The sequence below is a fragment of the Bos indicus genome, chromosome 18 (assembly GCF_029378745.1).
Source record: "Bos indicus isolate NIAB-ARS_2022 breed Sahiwal x Tharparkar chromosome 18, NIAB-ARS_B.indTharparkar_mat_pri_1.0, whole genome shotgun sequence".
Lineage (NCBI taxonomy): Eukaryota > Metazoa > Chordata > Mammalia > Artiodactyla > Bovidae > Bos > Bos indicus.
The window spans coordinates 15,325,619-15,343,482 of record NC_091777.1 but is presented as its reverse complement, the minus strand read 5'-3'; the positions used below and the strand labels follow the sequence as shown (position 1 = coordinate 15,343,482).

General features: G+C 57.2%; 1 protein-coding gene across 1 annotated transcript; it reads right to left on the bottom strand.

Annotated features, from left to right (window-relative positions):
• Window positions 1–5,276: 5,276 nt before the first annotated feature.
• TUBB3 (tubulin beta 3 class III) lies at window positions 5,277–17,266 on the bottom strand. Its single transcript, XM_070770203.1, has 8 exons — window positions 16,302–17,266; window positions 15,709–15,753; window positions 15,315–15,391; window positions 15,020–15,197; window positions 13,485–13,950; window positions 8,003–8,111; window positions 7,423–7,533; window positions 5,277–6,681 (listed from the first exon to the last, which is right to left on the bottom strand). Exons 1-8 carry the CDS (start codon window positions 17,249–17,251, stop codon window positions 5,606–5,608), a joined length of 3,012 nt encoding a protein of 1,003 aa, XP_070626304.1. The 5' UTR covers window positions 17,252–17,266; the 3' UTR covers window positions 5,277–5,605.
• Window positions 17,267–17,864: the final 598 nt, after the last annotated feature.

Genomic DNA, 17,864 nt, shown 5'->3' with positions numbered 1-17,864 from the left:
CTGCGGTCGGGAGGCTCACGACACCGGCGGAGTCTGCGCGTCCCACTCCCGGACTCAGGCCTCCACCTCCCAGTCCAAGAAATGGGTGACCCTTCATGCCAATTGTTGAAGATGGTGTGAAATAAAATTCACGCTTCATGGAAGACAAGGAAAATTTAAACACGAAAAATTTCTTTGCCCTTTACCCGCCTCTCTCCTCGCTGTGCATCTGATCTGCATTTATGCATCTGCCAAACCACCCCCATCAGCAGAAACGCCTCCTGGAATCCAGCACATCTGCTTAAAAGATAAGGTCACTTCCTGAACTTCTTTGCCAACAAAGGTTCTTATAGTCAAAGCTGTGGTTTTTCCAGTAGTCATGTACGGATGTGAGGGTTGGATTATAATGAAAGATGAGCACCAAAGAATTGATACTTCCAAATTGTGGTGCTGGAGAAGAGTCTTGAGACTCCCTTGGACAGCAAGGAGATCAAACCAGTCAATCCTAAAGGAAATCAACCCTGAATATTTAATGGAAGTGCTAATGCTCCTTGGAATCTGAAGCTCCAATACTTTGGCCACCTGATGGAAAGAGCTGACTCATCAGAAAAGACCTTGATGCTAGGAAAGACTGAGGGCAGGAGCAGGGGACAACAGAGGACGAGATAATTGGATGACATCACCAACTCGATGGACATGAGTTTGAGCAAACTCTGGATGATGGTGAAGGACAGGGAAGCCTGAAATGGTGCAGTCCATGGGGTCACAAAGAGTTGGACACAACTTAGCAACTGAACAGCTTCTTGATCTTGTGAGGGGCCATGATGAGCTTAGATTTGAGTTGTGTAAACTGTGGATTTGGAGAAGGCAATGGCACCCCACTCCAGTACTCTTGCCTGGAAAATCCCATGGATGGAGGAGCCTGGTGGGCTGCAGTCCGTGGGGTTGCTGAGAGTCAGACATGACTGAGCGACTTCACTTTCACTTTTCACTTTCATGCATTGGAGAAGGAAATGGCAACCCACTCCAGTATTCTTGCCTGGAGAATCCCAAGGACGGCTGAGCCTGTTGGGCTGCCGTCTATGGGGTCGCACAGAGTCGGACACGACTGACGCGACTTAGCAACAGCAGCAGCAGCAGCAAACTGTGGATTACGCTCCTGTGCTCTGTCTCAAGAAACTTGTATAACTGTGACTTAACTTCTAATGGCAAAACAGTCCTTGGAGCTTTCTGAGATGCTGTTCTTGGCTTATAATCCTCAAATTTGGATTGAATAAAAATTTCCATTTCTTTCTTAGATCACCTGATTGATTTTTTGCCCACAATGGTAAGGTTGGGGCGGGGGTGGGGGTGAGGCAGCACTGACTAGATTTTCCATAATCACAAAAGTTTTTATTTAAATAAAAAACCAAACACTCTTTTAAAAATTGGTGGGGCCTCCCTGGTTGTCCACTGGTTGACTCCACACTCCCAATGCAGGAGGCCCAGGTTTGATCCCCGGCTGGGGAACTGGATCCCATATGCTGCAAGTAACGGTTTACACATCATAACTAAGGTTCAGTGCAGCCAAATTTAAAAATATATGTATGTGTGTGTGTGTGTGTGTGTATAAGAAAAAAATGGTGTTTGATTTTCTTTTAAACCCTAGCAATTGTGGGGAAAATGGAATAGGTGATCGCTGAGCAGAAGCAGCAGCTGTGTTTGCCTCCACCATGTTCATCACTGGTGAGGGAGAGGTTACTGTGATGCTACCCATTTCACAAAGGAGGAAACTGAGCCACCGTGAGACAAGGGGCTGTTCAGTCCAGATGGGAGAGGTGTTGGAGAAGCCTACTGCTCTCCAGAGGCCCCTGCTATGGTTCTCTCCATAATTCTTGTCACTGCCCAATGTCCTACATCTTGTACTTTTTCACTTGATTTTTGTCTTTCTCCATGGGCACCCCCAACCTCCACCTGGCACCAGAAACTAAAGGCTGCAGGCAAGGGTTTTGTTTGCTTTCTTCACTGCTTTGGGGCCTAGAACAGTTCCTAGGTACATAGGTGCTTAGTTTCAGGGACTAAGGAAGAGCTGGCCTCACTTCACTTGTGCCCCCCTCCCCCACCGACAGGGGCCCAGCCCGACTCTGACTCAGCAGGGAGAAGGCTGGCGCAGCCCCAGAATGCAAGGAGCCAGACAGTAAACAAAGATGCACATTAGTAAGAGACGTGAGGCACAGCAAGAAAATAAACAGGATGACAAGGCAGCCGACAAGTTCTCACTCCCCAGTGCTCCCAAGGGTAAGAATGAGGGAGGTGGGGGACAGTTGGGGGAATGTTCAGGAGCGGCCCTTGTAAACATGCTGGAAAGTGTGGGAATCTTGGGGAGACTCTAAGCTACCTTATAAATAGCTCCTGCTGGAGGAGAACACAGCCCTCCTCCAAAGGCCCTTGGAGAAGGAGACAGGGAAACGCACAGAAGCACGCACAGCCATGTCCCCATTGCACCTGGGCTCAGCAGCGCCCCAGGGAGCAGATTCCCATCAGTGTCAGGGTCCTGGTCTGAGGAGGGTGCCTTCATACCCCGCCCATGGTGACTCAATTCCCTTCAGCTCTGCCTGACTCTATCCAGTCTTGGACCCCCTGATCCAGACTTGGAACTCTGATCCATCCTCTTTGGGAGGACCACCACCCCCATCCCCACCCACACTTGTGCTGGCGGCGAACTCCACATCCAGTCGGCATGCTGGGTTTTATCACAGTCATATGTGCACCTGCTCATTTATTATTATCTAAGCAAGATGTTTTCTTTCCAATGAGTCCATCTGGAATTTCAGCTCCCAAAATATGAGTAGGACATGTCCTTTTCCACTGGAGAAACTGCCCTAAAGAGGGGATGTGCCCTGCCAGGTGGCGTGGCAGAGTTGAGGGTCACCTGTATCCCACACTCACTGTCCCCCTTCACATCTGCTGTGGTTCCCACAGTGGTGGGAGCAGTGACAACTCCAGTATCCTCCTGTGTTCCTGCCCCCGGCAGCTGGGGTCTTGGGGCAGCTTTGTCTATCCCCAGGCTTCAGCCTCTTCCTTGAAAGTATCTGCCTCACAAGTCTGTAGGGATGTGTAACATAGTGGATGATGAGTTCAAGGCGGCTGGGCCCCCAGAACAGGCCCAGTGCAAGGCTGGCCAGCCCCTAGCCTAGGCTTACCCCAGCTTTGTAACTGAGGAGTAATCTCTTGGTACAAACATGTCCCCAGAAATGATGCTATTTGTTCATCTGAAATCCCAGTGTGACTGGGCATCCTGGATTTGCTTTGGCTGCCCTGCCCCTGGGTGTGAGGCCATCTGCTGGCCCCTGAGCAGCTCTGCATGCCAGGCTGAGGGTGTGCCCAGGACAGGAGTGTGCCCAGGTCTGGACACCCCTGGCCCATTACCAGGCTGAAAGGAACAGACCGATCTGAAGGCAAATAGCCAAGGAGGTAGGTGGTGCCAAAGGCTGCCCGATAGCGCCTGCTGTCAACACTGCATGGTGCTGGGCCAGTCAGAGCCCTCTGTGAGGCTCACGTGAGATGGAGCAACCCCTGAGTGGGCTGTCCCCCTCTTGTCCAGGTGCGCCTGCAAATACACACCCCTCAGCAATAGTCACAGGTAAATGAGCACTAACGCTTAGGGCTCTCGATATGGGCCACATGCTGTCCCCGCCACTTTCCGTGTGTGTTCCCAATTGCAGGTGCACAGCGAACCACTCTGAAATGCAGTGACATGGAGTACAGCCATTCACCCCGCTCAGGGCCGTGTCTGCTCCACCATGCCTGTACTGTGAGGGTGAGGAATGAGGCCATGACTGAGGAACACAGGAGAGAACTAAAAGGCCTCTCATCAGAAAGGGGGCTGGAGCCTCAAGGGGTAGGGCTGAGGGACTCTGCAGGGGGAAGGGAGGGGGGGCTGGAGGAAGGACAAAGAGAAGACTCCCCCACAAGGGCTGGAGTGGGTGTGGTCCAGGGGAGAAGGCGGGGTGGCCCCAGTAGGCCAGCTTCATCTACGTGACCTGAGCCAGGATGAAGTTCTCACCGTGCAGGTGCTCAGGAGGGATGTGTGATTGCAGCTGTCTGAGCAAAGTGGAGTGGAGTGGGCCGGCCCACTGCTGTACTACCTGCCAACTGGCAGATGCTCCTCTGAGTCCCACTTCTTGCCAGGGAAACTAGTGGCCTCAGTGTGAAGGTTAAACCCTCAGGAGAGACCCCACAAGATCGTGGACCCAGAGCCCAGCATGAACACCGGGATATCAGGAGCCTGGGGCACCCTTGTCAACACTCAGTGGGTGACTCAACCGTCTGGGGATCATGGAGAGCCTGCAGAACCTGGGCTGTGGACACCCTTCCCCCCAACAGCGTGGAGGCTGCAGTCTTGTGAAGGTGGGGTCGGAGGGCCCTGCACAGGCTCACACGCTGAAAGCTGGCCGCCTTCAGGGCCAGCAGTGCAATGGACTTCAAGCCACCCAGCACAGAGCAGGTGCCCAGAGCATCCGCTCAAGCCTGAGCCCAGGATGTGGGCCCTCTTGGGGCTTCTGTTCCCCGGTCCAGATCAGCCCCTTTGGCTTCTCTTTGCTCAGGTACCCACCCAGAGGGGGGCATGCAGGGGTGGGGTATGAGGAGGCTCAGGGCACCAGGGTTGAGGCTCGTCCAGCTCTGTGCGTGCTCACCCGGGCCCCAGGCAGACAGCAACTCTGGGTTCCATTTCTCTTGTAGGAGGAGGGGTGGCCAGATTTGCCCCTGTCTGTGGGACCCTGGGTGCCCTGCAGCCATGGAAATGATCTCCAGAAGGCATGTGGGGCCAGAACTTTGCTCCCAGCGCCCCTGCACCCAGGTGTGGTGGCCACAACTTGCTGACCCAACCAGCCCTTCCCTGGGGTTCAAACCCCCACCTTCCAACACACCACATTTTCTGGGGGAATCCTCAAGCTCCTTACTTCCTCACATTTGTTTGGTTCTCAGCCACCTGCCTCTAACGTCTGGCACACAGAGAGGCCAGGGGAAAGCTCTCCAGCATGAGCCACCCTGGAGGGTTGTCCTGAGCTGCCTGAGAGCCCGTCTGGGGTTTGAGGATGAGGCTCCTCCAGGCATGGCCATCTCTCCCAACACTACTGCCAGCAGCTCCCCTGCCATGGGCAGCACCTTGAGACTCCTGCAGTTTCCAAGCACAGGTCTGTCTCAACCCCTCCCACTTGTCACTTGTCCTGCCTCCGCCAGGCCTCCCCATCTGCTCTCCTTACCTCTTCTGGCCCCATCTTTTTAGAAAAAGAGGAAAACTCCAGCACCCGGCATGGGTATCTGACAGCAATAAATTTATTAAATATCCCCCCCAAATATAAACAGAAACCAGTTAAAAAAAAAAAAAAAAACATGAAACATCAGGCCTGGAGCTAACAATAAAGCAGAGACTGGAAACGGATTTGACCTAAGGCCGAAGATAGCTGAGAGAACTCACGCAGGGCAGGGATGCTGTAAATACTGGAGGAAAAACACTCGGGAGCCCCAGGGTGACATGACTGAACCTCGTGGGGGTAAGATTGGGGGTGTGTCAGTGGCTACATGGCTCGGGGGACAGACCACTTGGTCCTGGCCGCAGCCGCGTCCCACCCCTTCAGCTGCTTCACTTGGGGCCCTGGGCCTCGGATTCCTCCTCATCGTCTTCGTACATCTCGCCCTCCTCCTCGGCCGTGGCGTCCTGGTACTGCTGGTACTCGGACACCAGGTCGTTCATGTTGCTCTCGGCCTCGGTGAACTCCATCTCGTCCATGCCCTCGCCCGTGTACCAGTGCAGGAAGGCCTTGCGCCGGAACATGGCCGTGAACTGCTCCGAGATGCGCTTGAACAGCTCCTGGATGGCCGTGCTGTTGCCAATGAAGGTGGAGGACATCTTCAGCCCGCGGGGTGGGATGTCACACACAGCCACCTTCACGTTGTTGGGGATCCACTCCACGAAGTAGCTGCTGTTCTTGCTCTGGATGGCCAGCATCTGCTCGTCCACCTCCTTCATGGACATGCGGCCTCGGAAGACGGTGGCCACGGTCAGGTAACGGCCGTGGCGCGGGTCACAGGCTGCCATCATGTTCTTGGCGTCGAACATCTGCTGGGTGAGCTCGGGGACGGTCAGCGCCCGGTACTGCTGGCTGCCGCGGGCAGTGAGGGGGGCGAAGCCAGGCATGAAGAAGTGCAGGCGCGGGAAGGGCACCATGTTCACAGCCAGCTTGCGCAGGTCGGCATTGAGCTGGCCTGGGAAGCGCAGGGAGGTGGTGACCCCACTCATGGTGGCCGACACCAGGTGGTTGAGGTCCCCGTAGGTGGGCGTGGCCAGCTTGAGGGTGCGGAAGCAGATGTCATACAGCGCCTCGTTGTCGATGCAGTAGGTCTCGTCCGTGTTCTCCACCAGCTGGTGGATGGACAGTGTGGCATTGTAGGGCTCCACCACCGTGTCTGACACCTTGGGCGAGGGCACCACGCTGAAGGTGTTCATGATGCGGTCGGGGTACTCCTCGCGGACCTTGCTGATGAGCAGTGTGCCCATGCCCGAGCCTGTGCCTCCACCCAGGGAGTGGGTCAGCTGGAAGCCCTGCAGGCAGTCGCAGTTCTCGCACTCCTTCCGCACCACATCCAAGACTGAGTCCACCAGCTCGGCGCCCTCCGTGTAATGGCCCTTGGCCCAGTTGTTACCAGCCCCACTCTGACCTGTGGTGGGGAGGGCAGGGGGGATACAGACGGGGTCACAGCTCCAGCACCGGCCTGAACAGCCCACCCCAGAGAGCAGCTGAGGAGGCAGATCGGTGCCTGTTTTGACCTCCATGAAGTGGGGGCATGCAACTCTCACTTCCATGGCTCTTCGTGCCAGTCACATTGTGTGTGGGGATGTAGCCCCCGGCACCTAGTGCTGTGGGATCTGGACACAGACACAGCTTCTGGAGCTTCTGCTTCTGCTCTGCCTCAGGAGGAACTCCTAGTGGAATTGATCCACCCAGCCCTCTAGTCCACCCATCCTCTAGCCCGCTGTGCTGGAAGGGTAAACTACAACCCTGAGTGCCTCGCAGCCCAGGATCCGGATGAGGGCCATGCCCACGCATCGGGTGCTGAGCTCTAGGAGGTGACAGTGGGGTGAGGCCCTCCCTCTGTCACCATCACGGGCATGAGGACGGGCAACCCCTGACCACAGCAATGCGGTGTACTCATGAGCTGGTGTGCTCTGGAGACCCCATCTAGCTCTCTAATATCCTAATAACACACCACGTTACTTGAAATCACAAGTGTCTGTTTCCTGCACAGAACTCTTTCTCTGGGACTCTTTCACTGCACATCAGGGAGCTCAGTGATGCTCTGCAGCACTGTGGGCAGGGGTAACTCTGCCCTTGTTTCTGTTGATCTGGGTTTGCTGGTGGTGGGGTCCACCATGAGAAGGTGGGGAAAGGGGAAACTTACCAAAGATGAAGTTGTCAGGCCTGAAGAGGTGCCCAAAGGCCCCAGACCGGACGCTGTCCATGGTTCCAGGCTCGAGGTCCACCAGGATGGCCCGAGGCACATATTTGTGTGCTGAGAGGAGAGGGGTGGGTTACATGGATCACAGAAGCTGGGCACCCCTTCTGCCTCCTAAATCCTGCCCTGGCCTGCCAGCCTCATGCTCTCACCTAAAAGCTTAGACTCTGGGATCAGAGAGGCCGGGATCACATGGTTGACACCTGGACATGGGCAGGTGTCTCTGAGGGCACCGTTTCACACCAGCTTCTGAATGGCCTCTGCCTGACCTCTCCAGATAACCCCTGCTCTGGACCCTCCATGGGCCTCCTGAAGGGTCTTTGGGACCCTGCCCAGCCCTGGTCATTCCCTTACATGTGTCTCATGGCCATTAAACACACTTGCATCTCACTAGGGTGACTAGGATTCCTTGTTTTACTCTATTAGTCTCCGGTTACACCTGCCAGCCAAGGGAAGGAAGTCAGGGATGCTGGGACCCAACAGTCAAGGCCCCCACCCCACCCCCACCCAGTTGAGGAGGACTCACAAGAAGCCTCGTTGTAGTAGACACTGATGCGCTCCAGCTGCAGGTCCGAGTCACCCACATAATTGCCACTGGGGTCTATCCCATGTTCATCGCTGATGACCTCCCAGAACTGCAGGGAAAGGAAGGGCCAGTTGGTGGTCATGACCCCTGGCAAAGCCCTCCCTCCAGTAGCCTCAAGGCTACAAAATGAGGGGTGTGGACCCAAAGCCTGCACTAGTCCCTTTGAGTGACTTTGAAAAAGAGCCCCAAGTTCTGTCATCAAGAGAATTGTCATAATAAAAAATATGCATGTCCATGGAGACCAGAGTCCTCAGGGTGGATCAGTGCCCAACTGACACAGACCTGGGCCCCAGACCCAGATCTGCACTTGCTGACAGGGGCCTTGAGAGCCCACTTCTCCATGAGGGGGTTAGTAACAAACACCCACCTGGGGTATTTTTTTTTACTTCCCTCTTTTCAGATGAGAAAACTGAGGCCCAGGAAGGTAAGTGATGGAGACCAGGCCTAAGATATGCAAACCCCTCAGTGTCGAGCATAGGCCGTCCAGTGCCAGGGCCTGGAAGCAGCCCACAGCAGCAGCCTCAGCCCATAGGAGCCCTGCATGGGGAGTGACTCGCCTGGGCTCACCCAGCTTGTCTGAGCTGAGATGACGTAGCCCCAGTTTCAAGGGCTCACTCACTGCAATGCAATCTGTCCTGTTTGCCCTGGGCAGAACCCATAGCGCTTCTCTCAGGACTAAGGCAGGACAGGGTCTTGCTTGCAAGTTGGACCACCCCTTCCCAGCGTGACCTCAGCCAACCCCTGAAGCTTCCATGTCTCAGGGCCTTGGGCCTGAAGGCCCAAAGGCCTGAAGATGAAGTCTGATTGCTTTGAGAATAAATCCAGTTACTCTGGATGGGGTTTGTTGCTGTCACTCAGTCATATCTGACTCTCTGTGACCCCATGGACTATAGCCTACCAGGCTCCTCCATCTATGGGATTCTCTAAGCAAGAATACTGGAGGGGGTTGCCATTTCCTTCTAGAACCAGGGGATCTTCCCAACCCAGGGATCGAACACAAGTCTTGGCATTGCAGGCAGATTTTTTATCCGCTGAGCCACAAGGGAAGCCTGGTCCTGGTTGGGAAGAAAGGCTTTTGCCCTGAACACTCTTTGGTGGTTTTTAATTTTTATCACGTGCACATGTTAACTTCTCAAAAGAAAAGAAAAAGATTAGTTAAAATTTTTTAAACTTTTTTTTTTTTAAATTTTAGGGACCTCCCTGGTGGTTCAGTGGCTAACACTCTGCACTCCCAATGCAGGAGCCCAGGGTTTGATCCCTAGTCAGGGAACTCAGATCCTACATGCCGCAACTAAGACCCAGCACAGCCAAATTAAAAAATATATATAAAAAATTAAAAGACTTAAAAATTTTAAAATCCGAAAAATATGAAGAGTCATTATTATCAAATGCACAGAGGAATCTTGGCAGTTCACCCGGAGACAATGTTGGCAAAAGTCAGTTCTCAGCTGGTCTTTGTGATTTGTGTCACTGATAAGTTTTCGTCTTTCTCCCTGCATTAGGTATGTGTTAATGCTGTAATTGGAGGTGTCACTGAGGCCTTCCAGGCCTGATCAGAGCTTTAAATCACTGCTTGGCTCCAGGACCTTGGCCCCACAGCCCTGGGACATCCACAAGCCCCGTAGAGAAGGAATGAGCTTGAGATGGCAGGTGAGGGGGCGGCAGAGAGCGACTCAGTGGCCCAGCCACCAATACATCTATGGAGAGTTCTCTGGAACTCATGTATGGAATGCATAGGCTTCCAGAAGGCAATAGACCAGAGTGAGTGCCACCTCTCAGGACCTCCATTTTCTCATCTGTAAAGTAGACACGATGACAGTACTCACTTCAAGTGGTCAACTCAAGGCCTGACAAATAAAAGCATTCAGCAAATGTTGGTCTCACCAAGTTAAAAGTCCTTAGGTTGCTATTTAAATTTGTCAAGCCTTATTCACTGATAAGGACTTTGCTGGTGGCTCAGACAGTAAGGAATCTGCCTGCAATGCAGGAGGCCATGGTTCAATCCCTGGGTTGGGAAGATCCCCTGGAGAAGGGAATGGCAACCCACTACAGTATTCTTGCCTGGAGAATTCCATGGGCAGAGGAGACTATTGAGCTACAGTCCATTGGGTCACAAATAGTGATATGACTGAGCAACCAATGCACATTCACTGATAAATAAAATAAAAAGTACTTAAAAAAATCAATATATTTTGGAATATTGTGGCACAATAAAAGATTATCACTGGTATGAGTAGATCTCCAAGGCACATCCTTGGGGGGGAAGGCACATGGCAAGGATATTCAGGGTAAAAACAGGCACCTCACAACAGATGCTGTAATTCTTATGCATAGGTGGACATGCACAGAAAATGGACTAGAATAAGGGAAAAAAACTTGCTCCACCCAGAAGAGGGGGACCACTAGGGGGAGGTGCTTAAACAGGCACTTTAGCCTTATCTGCAATGCTTCAACTTCCTAGAAGGGACACATGTTAATAATAGCTTCAGTAGTTAAAACGAATATAAATTGCAATTTAATATATTATTAATAAAAGCTTAGCAGAATATATTACATGTATTATATAACATTAATAAACAACAAAATACTATATAATAAATTAAATAATGCTTATGATCATCACCACAGATGAGAACTGGCGCGTGGACCCCAGGGTCCAGGCCAGGCTCCTATTTCACACACGCAATTGTAGCTCCCGCGGCGCTGTCCGTGGTGCTGACGGTTGCCGCGCCCACACCTGGGGCGGGGAGGCAGAGGGGCGCACACAGAGGAGCCCAAAGCTAGCTGAGTGTGTGACTCCAGAGGGTGGGCTGGCGGACTCCCGGGCTTAAGCCCCTCTAGGACTCCACGCCCTTCCCCACCAGGCGCAAAGCAGCAGTGGGCGTGTGGGGGTGGGGTCGGAAACCAGAAACTCCCTCCTCCCATTGGCTGTCAGGGCCAGGGCCGTCTCTCCGAGGCCCCGCCCAGCGGTCAAGGAAGATGGGGCAGACAAAGGCTTCGGGACCGCCCTACCCCCTAGGCGAGGGGGGTGGGGTACCCTGACTCCTCGCCCCGTGGTGGGGGCTGGGGGCTCCCCGCCCATCCTGATGTGCCTACACAGGCCTGGATTCACACCCGTGCCCTGTGGGGAGGGCAGCACCCTGTCTCACCGCAACCTCGAGAGGCGCAGTGAGGGACGCACCTGGCACAGTGCCCAACACGTAGTGGTCACTGTCATAAATGCTGTCGCATTCTCTCCTAGCCCTGATCGCGCCCAGACTTCCCCTCCTCCCTCCATAACCCCTCCCATCCCGACCCCACCCGCAGCCAGGACCCTCCCCATAGCAGGCAGCCTGCCTCCAAGTAGGGTAACAGCCTACCTGTAACAGTCTGGTGGCACCCCGCCCCGCCCCCACCAGTCAGCGGCCGCTGGCAACTGGCGGGAAAAGTTTGGTCTCCCTCCGCCAAGAGCCCACACTTGTGTGGGAGCAGGAAGCGGCCAGACCCTGTCCACAGGCTGCTGTTGAGCGCCTGTGCAGGCAAATGCCCCCGCCGGGCTTTGAGCTCTTCCAGCTTGGTTGCCAGGTGCTCCAGGGCAGGGGCGCCCAGAAGGAAACCACTTGACTGCCTCCTTTGCTCACTGCTTCCCCTCCTCCCAAATCCACTTCTCTTTTGTACTGTTACAAAACATCAGATACTACTTTTAAAACAAACATGAGTTAAGGAAATTAACCTCAAATGAATAAGAAGTAATGAAAACCCAAAGGACACCGAACTTGAAGCAGGAAAAAAATCTCTGCAGAAGACACTGCCCAGCACTCAGGCAGCTGCCCCTGTCCCCCTGCCCATCCCTACGTCACCCCACCCCGCCCCTTGGGGCTGCAGCTGGGCATGAACCTGCCTTTGCATGATTGGTGCCCATGCAGCCACAGAAGGAAACAGAGCAACCCGACCAACACTTCCCCAGGCTTGCGATGGAACTTGGGTTGCCCTCCTTCCCGTCAGTGACCCCTGACCCTCAGAGGAGCAGATGCTCAGGGCAGGCCTGGCCCCTGTGGCCACAGTAATGAGTCTTTGGCCCCTCCTGCCCGGCCAGGGCATCTGTCAGTGACGGCCCCCAGAGGCCTGATTTAATTTGAGGCCTTGGTCCCCCAGGCTTCCCCTCCCCCAACTCCCTTCCTCAGGCAGGCACAGCTGTCTCCTCAGTGATTAGGGTGTCTCCCCACCATGCCCTCCCCCCATCCGAGGCGCCACCACCCTAGAGCCCAAGTTGCAATTTACATGTCAGCCACGTGGCTGCCCCAGCCCTGTTGTAATTAGCTTTTTGTTCTTGCCTGGTTTCCATGGCAACAGCCTCCGGAGGAAGGTTTTCCTGGTCCCTTCCCCTCCAGGACCTGTCTCCTCCCACTTTCTCCTTGGGGAACCTGCTCCACACCACCCCGCTGGGCCCCTGGCCTTGGTGCTGACAAAGGGCAGCAGGCCCCACCCACCCAGCCTGAGCCTCGTGCTGGGTGGGCACCTGCAGGGACCGAGAGCCGGAGGGCGGAGAGGCTCTGTCTCCACTTGCTGTGTGACCTTGGGCAAGGAACAGCGTCTCTGGACCTGGGGATACGACACTTGCCTCCTGGGTTGGGGGCGGGGTGGGGGGGAACGTGGCCTGCGCGCCTCAATCCCGACATCTGTGAGGGGGGCTAACAATGGAGGGGAGGGGCCTAGCGGGGAAGCAGCTCTGGACCGCGCCCCTCCAGCCCGGCTTTGTTCCCACCACCGACCCCTAGAACTGCCGTCCCTAAGTGGGGTTGGGGGAGGGGTGGCCCGGGAGGTGCTACGCCGGGGGAGAGCCCCGTCCTGGACCAAGGTCATTCGGAGTCCGGGCACAGTTTCTTCCCCAACAAAGGAACAGGGCGGGGCCAGGGAACTGAGGGTTGTCAAAGCTAGCTGGGAGAATGGGGGCGGCTCTGAACGGTTGGGGGACATCAAGCTCCTGGCGTGGGAGGGCAGAGGGAATCGTTATGGCTTTTGGGGGAGCCCCACCCGAGCCTGTCCACCCCACCCATCTCGCCCGTGGCCGAGTTGCGACCCCAGAGAAGAGGGCCACGCCCAGCCAGCGCCTTCCACTTGCACCTGCAGCGGCGGGGGGCTGGAGAGTAGGGAGCCGCTGACCTGCGCTGTGCCTCCGGCAGGCCCGAGGTAACCCGGGCGGGGCAGCGGAAAGGCCGGGGTAGGACTGGCAGAGGGGCGACTCGGCGTCCCGGCCGCCCGCCGGCAGCGGGGACGATCCCGTCCGTTTCTCCTAGGTTTCGCAGTGGTGAGCCGGGCTTGGGGTGCCGCTGTGCGCACACAACGCCTCCCCGCTGCTTCCCTCCCCCGGGACCCGCTCGCGCTGGGGACGCGGGACACGCGCCCAGTGCGGGGCCCGGCACACAGGGCCACGCAGCCTCACCTTGGCCCCGATCTGGTTGCCGCACTGGCCGGCCTGGATGTGCACGATCTCCCTCATGCTCGGTGCTATGGCGGGCGGCTGCGAGACGCGAGCGGACCGGCTGCAGCTGGCTGCGGAGGCTCTGCCGCCCCCGCCGCCCGCTCTTATAGGCGGGGCCCCGCCCGTCTCGCCCGGCACGGCGTCATCGCGCGCGGCCAATCCCGGGGCGCCGCCGAAGACTGCGGCACCGGCTGCAGCAAGCATCCGCGCCGCGCATCCCCGCTCGACCGCGCGCTGCGGCGGCGCCGCCTCCCTCCGCCACCGGGTCTCTGGGCTCCGCGCATCCGGAAGGCGGGGCTGGTGAGCTCCAGGGAGGACAATAGAAGCCCCCCTTGGCCCTTGGCCCCCGCCCCGACTGCCCTCTGCTCCCTTCCCCAGCGGGAGCCTCACCCCTCGGCGCAGCAAGGAGGGTCTTTCTTGTGCACACCTGATTAGGGACCAACCCCATGTTCCCACACCGGAAGGCCAGAAGGGACGCCTCCCAGCACCCCTCCTTTGTCAGAAGGGGCAGACCAGGTACTCTGAGCTTTGCCCGCAGCCTTTGATGGTGGGGGAGGCAGGCAAGGCTGCAGCGGGCACTAGATTCTCTCCAGAAGAAAGCAAGCTGGGGCAAGGCTCCTAGACGTCTGAGTCAGAAGGGCGGTGGCTGCAGGAGTTGGAGGTGGGTTCCTATGGCAGTTCTGTCACTGCTCATCTCTGCAGTGGGGTGCCACCTGCCCCTGCTGCCCCAGGGCACTGCCATGACATTCCAGGTGGACCTATTGCGATGGGTGCTTTGTACCCCTGCCAGACACGCACTTGGACGTAGCTGCTGCTTAGTGAGCAATGGTGTCCAGGATTGTCATAAGGACACACACAAGCCAGACACAGAACTATCAGTCTGGGGGGTGGTGTGTCTGACTCACTCCTTGCTGTCACTCGTACCCCTAGAGTCTTGATCCAAATGAGGCCAAGGAAATTCAGTGGGTGGGGAGAGGCTCTGTAAGGAGTTGGTGTTTGCAGCCGGGAGAGGTCACTGTCAGAAAAGAAGAGACTCACGGTACACACCCTGGACGACACCACCAGTCTCCTGAGGTCACAGGGTAGAGTGAAACCACCTACAAGAAAGCCCGTCTTACATTTCAGTGACAAAAGCCTCTGGGAGGGTTTCAGCCACAGAGTGTATAGCCTGTTCCCATGTGCTCACACTGCTTGTGGGTGCCCCTCTTTCCCCTCATGAAGCTCCCCAACTTGGCAAGTCTGGAAAGGGTCTTTTGTTCTCAAGAGATGCCCCTCCCCCACAATGTGTCTCTGATGTGGTTTCCTGTGTTTGGTTTCCAGCTGCCTGGGGCCCCTCCCTGTCCCCGTTCAGGGGGTCCTTTTCCCTGGAAGGAAGAAGCTTCGCACCCAGTTGAGCAGGACCCATCACCCACCTGCCTGCCGCCCTGTGGGATGGCTCCCGGCCAGGACCTCTCCCCCTCCATCCCCAGAGGAACTGAGGCTGGCTCGAGGCTGACTCATCGTCCATCTCCCAGCAAAGGCCGGCCCTGCCGGGAACCAGCTCCCAGCCCCGAGGCCAACAGTCAGGTGGCACTGCCAGGGTAGGGGACTGGCCAGGGGGCTGCAGGGCTGGCTGGTACCCCTGCTTTTCGTCCATAAGCCTGTCCCAGCAAGAGGGTAGGGCATATGCTCTGTCTGTGGAGGAATGAGGTGGGGGTGGGGCAGGGGGAGGACCCCGCCCACTCCCCTGGGGCTTGGATGCCCCTTAGCCCCTGGACAACCACACCCTATTCTGGGCAGCTTGTCTCACACCTCCCAGGGCTGGCGGGGCACTGACCCTTCTCCCAGCAGGACGGAACTTAAAAGCAGACCCCAGCCTCCGGGCCACCCTGCAGCAGATACGGAGGCTGAGAGAGGGCCATGTTCTGGCCAGAGTCACACACGGGTCACCATGGTCCTGCCTCTGCTGCAGCTGAGGGCAGCTGGGAAGTGCCAGGGTCTTGACACAATGGAGGTGACTTGGGGCGGGGGACCTCTGGGCTGGGGTTTGCACCATAGACAGAATGCAAAGACACAGGATGGAGTGGGTGTGACTGGGGTCTCCTCGCCCTTCCCCAGGTGAGTCCTCTGACACTGGGGGCTGTGGTGTCATGACTTGGGCAGGTGAGCCATGTTTTCTGACTGGCTCCTGGGACTTAGGTCTTACCCCTCTTCACCACACTCCCACTCCTCTGCCCCAAGCTTCAGGCAACTTCCGGAAAGAGGCAAGAAAGATGGGAAGGAGGTTGCACCAAGCATCACGTTTATTAATACTGCTGCACTGCTTCCTGGCCCTGGAGCCTGCATATTGGCTGCTGGTTCCCCAGAGCAGGCCTGGCTGGGGTGTCTGCCGAATGCATGTGCTGCTGGCAGACGGGCTGAGCCCGGCTCCCAGTCACCACAGAGCGTTAGAAGAGAAAAGCCCCCCACTGTGGGCCCCACCTCCTCCTGTGCTGGTCATGAAGTCCTTGGAGCGGGACTTCCCACAGCTTTGGGTGGGGTGGGGTGTGGGCACCGGCCCCAGAGTGGGGCCCCAGATGGAGGGGTGGGGGCCCTCCTTTCTAGGTGTGGGAGGCCATGCCCCACCATCTCCCCAGCCTCCTCATTCTGCACAGCCTCCTGGAGAGTCCTGCGATTCCCCTCTCAGGCCCCAAAGGCCTGTGCACCCTCACCTTCAGGGATGGTCTAGCCGATCCTCTTTGTCAAGGGACTGCCCTGGCCTCACAGGCCTGGGGCACACGACGGCACTGCCACCCTCACCAGGAGCACTGCAGCACCTCTTGGAGCGTCTTCCGGAGCTCCTGGCTGCGGAAGGCATAGATGAGGGGGTCCACAATGGCGTTGCAAATGATGAGGGCCAGGAAGAGGTTGAAGTTCTTGAAGATGCAGCCACAGGTGGGGTGCTGGGGGCAGAGGACGATGAGCGAGAGGTGCAGGAAGAAGGGGCCCCAGCAGAGGAAGAAGACGCCCAGCAGGATGGTGAGGGTGGCAGCGCCCTTGAGGCCAAAGCCCTGATGAATGGGGCGCTGCCTCTTCTGGAGCCGGGCGATGCCCCGGGCATGCTGGCAGGCCCGGGCCAGCATGTGGACGTAGAGGACGGCCATCAGGGCCAGCATAGCTATGAAGAAGCCAACGAGGCACAGCAGGATGACCTTGTGGTTGTAGTAGGTGATGAAGAGCAGGCTGGTGAGGATGCTGGCCACCCAGATGGCCGCAATGATCCTCCACGCTCGGGGCAGTGTCACAACACTGTGGTACCGCAGGGCGTAGAAGATGGAGATGTAGCGGTCCACAGCAATGGCACCCAGGAAGCAGAGGCTGGACACCATGGATCCGCAGATGAGCACGTCGATGACATTGTCCAGCTGCTGCACCACGGCCGCCTGGGTGGCCAGGACACCGGCCTCCAGCAGCAGCATGACTGCCGTCTCCAGCACGTTGCTGACGCTCACCAGCAAGTCAGACACAGCCAGGCAGCAGATAAAGTAGTACATGGGGGAGTGCAGGTTGCGGTTCTTGGCAATGGCAGCCACTACCAGCACGTTCTCCACGAGACTCACCAGCCCCAGGCTGAGAAAGAGCCCGTCAGGGATGGACACCTCCAGGCACTGGGGCCCCGTCCGGTTGGGGGCCAGGGTGAAGGGGAGGGTGGCTGGGGGCGTGCAGTTAAGGGAACCCAGCAGCCGCCTCTGGGAGCCAAGTGCAGGCATCGTCCCGCAGGGAGCAGGAAGGGGTGCTTGCTCTCAGGGTCCTGCTCAACTCATGGCTCCCCTGGGAGGGGCCTCACACCTCCCCTCCCTGGCTGGACAAATGTCGGCCCAGGCATGGCCCCAAGCTTGTGGGGCCAGCCCTCTGGGCGCGGCTTCGCTCTTCTGTTCTCAGTCCGCCTCCCCACCTCTTCCCTGGATGTGCGGTTGCCCACAGGCAGACATTTCTGGGCCGCTTGCCTCCTCCTGTCCTGTGGGGACCTCCTGCCTTACCGGGCCGCGGTAGGCTGAGGTCCAGGGAGAACAGAGCCTTCCTTGGCATCTTTAAAGTCGTCACGGAGTCCCTCCTCCTGAGGGCGGCCACATGATGGGCGTGTGCCGGGCTGCAGCGAGGTCCGCCACCAGGTGGCGCAGGCGGAGCCCAGGCCTGTCAGACGGAGGTAGTCCGGCCTGTGCAGCGGTCAGTGCTCGGCCAACGGGTGCTCCAGGTGATGCAGGTGGGGGCGGGGGGCCTGCAGACCTGCCTGAGACCTCCAACCCTCTTCCAAGCCCGACATAAAACCATTACCTCCTCCCTGAAGCCGTCCAATCTTGCCTCAGGAACCCCCACCCTGGC

Coding starts and splice junctions, on each gene's coding strand:
- TUBB3 (XM_070770203.1), bottom strand. CDS start 17,251: ATGCCTGCACTTGGCTCCCAGAGGCGGCTGCTGGGTTCCCTTAACTGC. Junction 15,392..15,708: donor TGGGAGTGTGGTGAAGAGGG/GTAAGACCTAAG, acceptor TATCTGCTGCAG/GGTGGCCCGGAGGCTGGGGT. Junction 15,198..15,314: donor TGCCCCGCCAGCCCTGGGAG/GTGTGAGACAAG, acceptor ATTCCTCCACAG/ACAGAGCATATGCCCTACCC.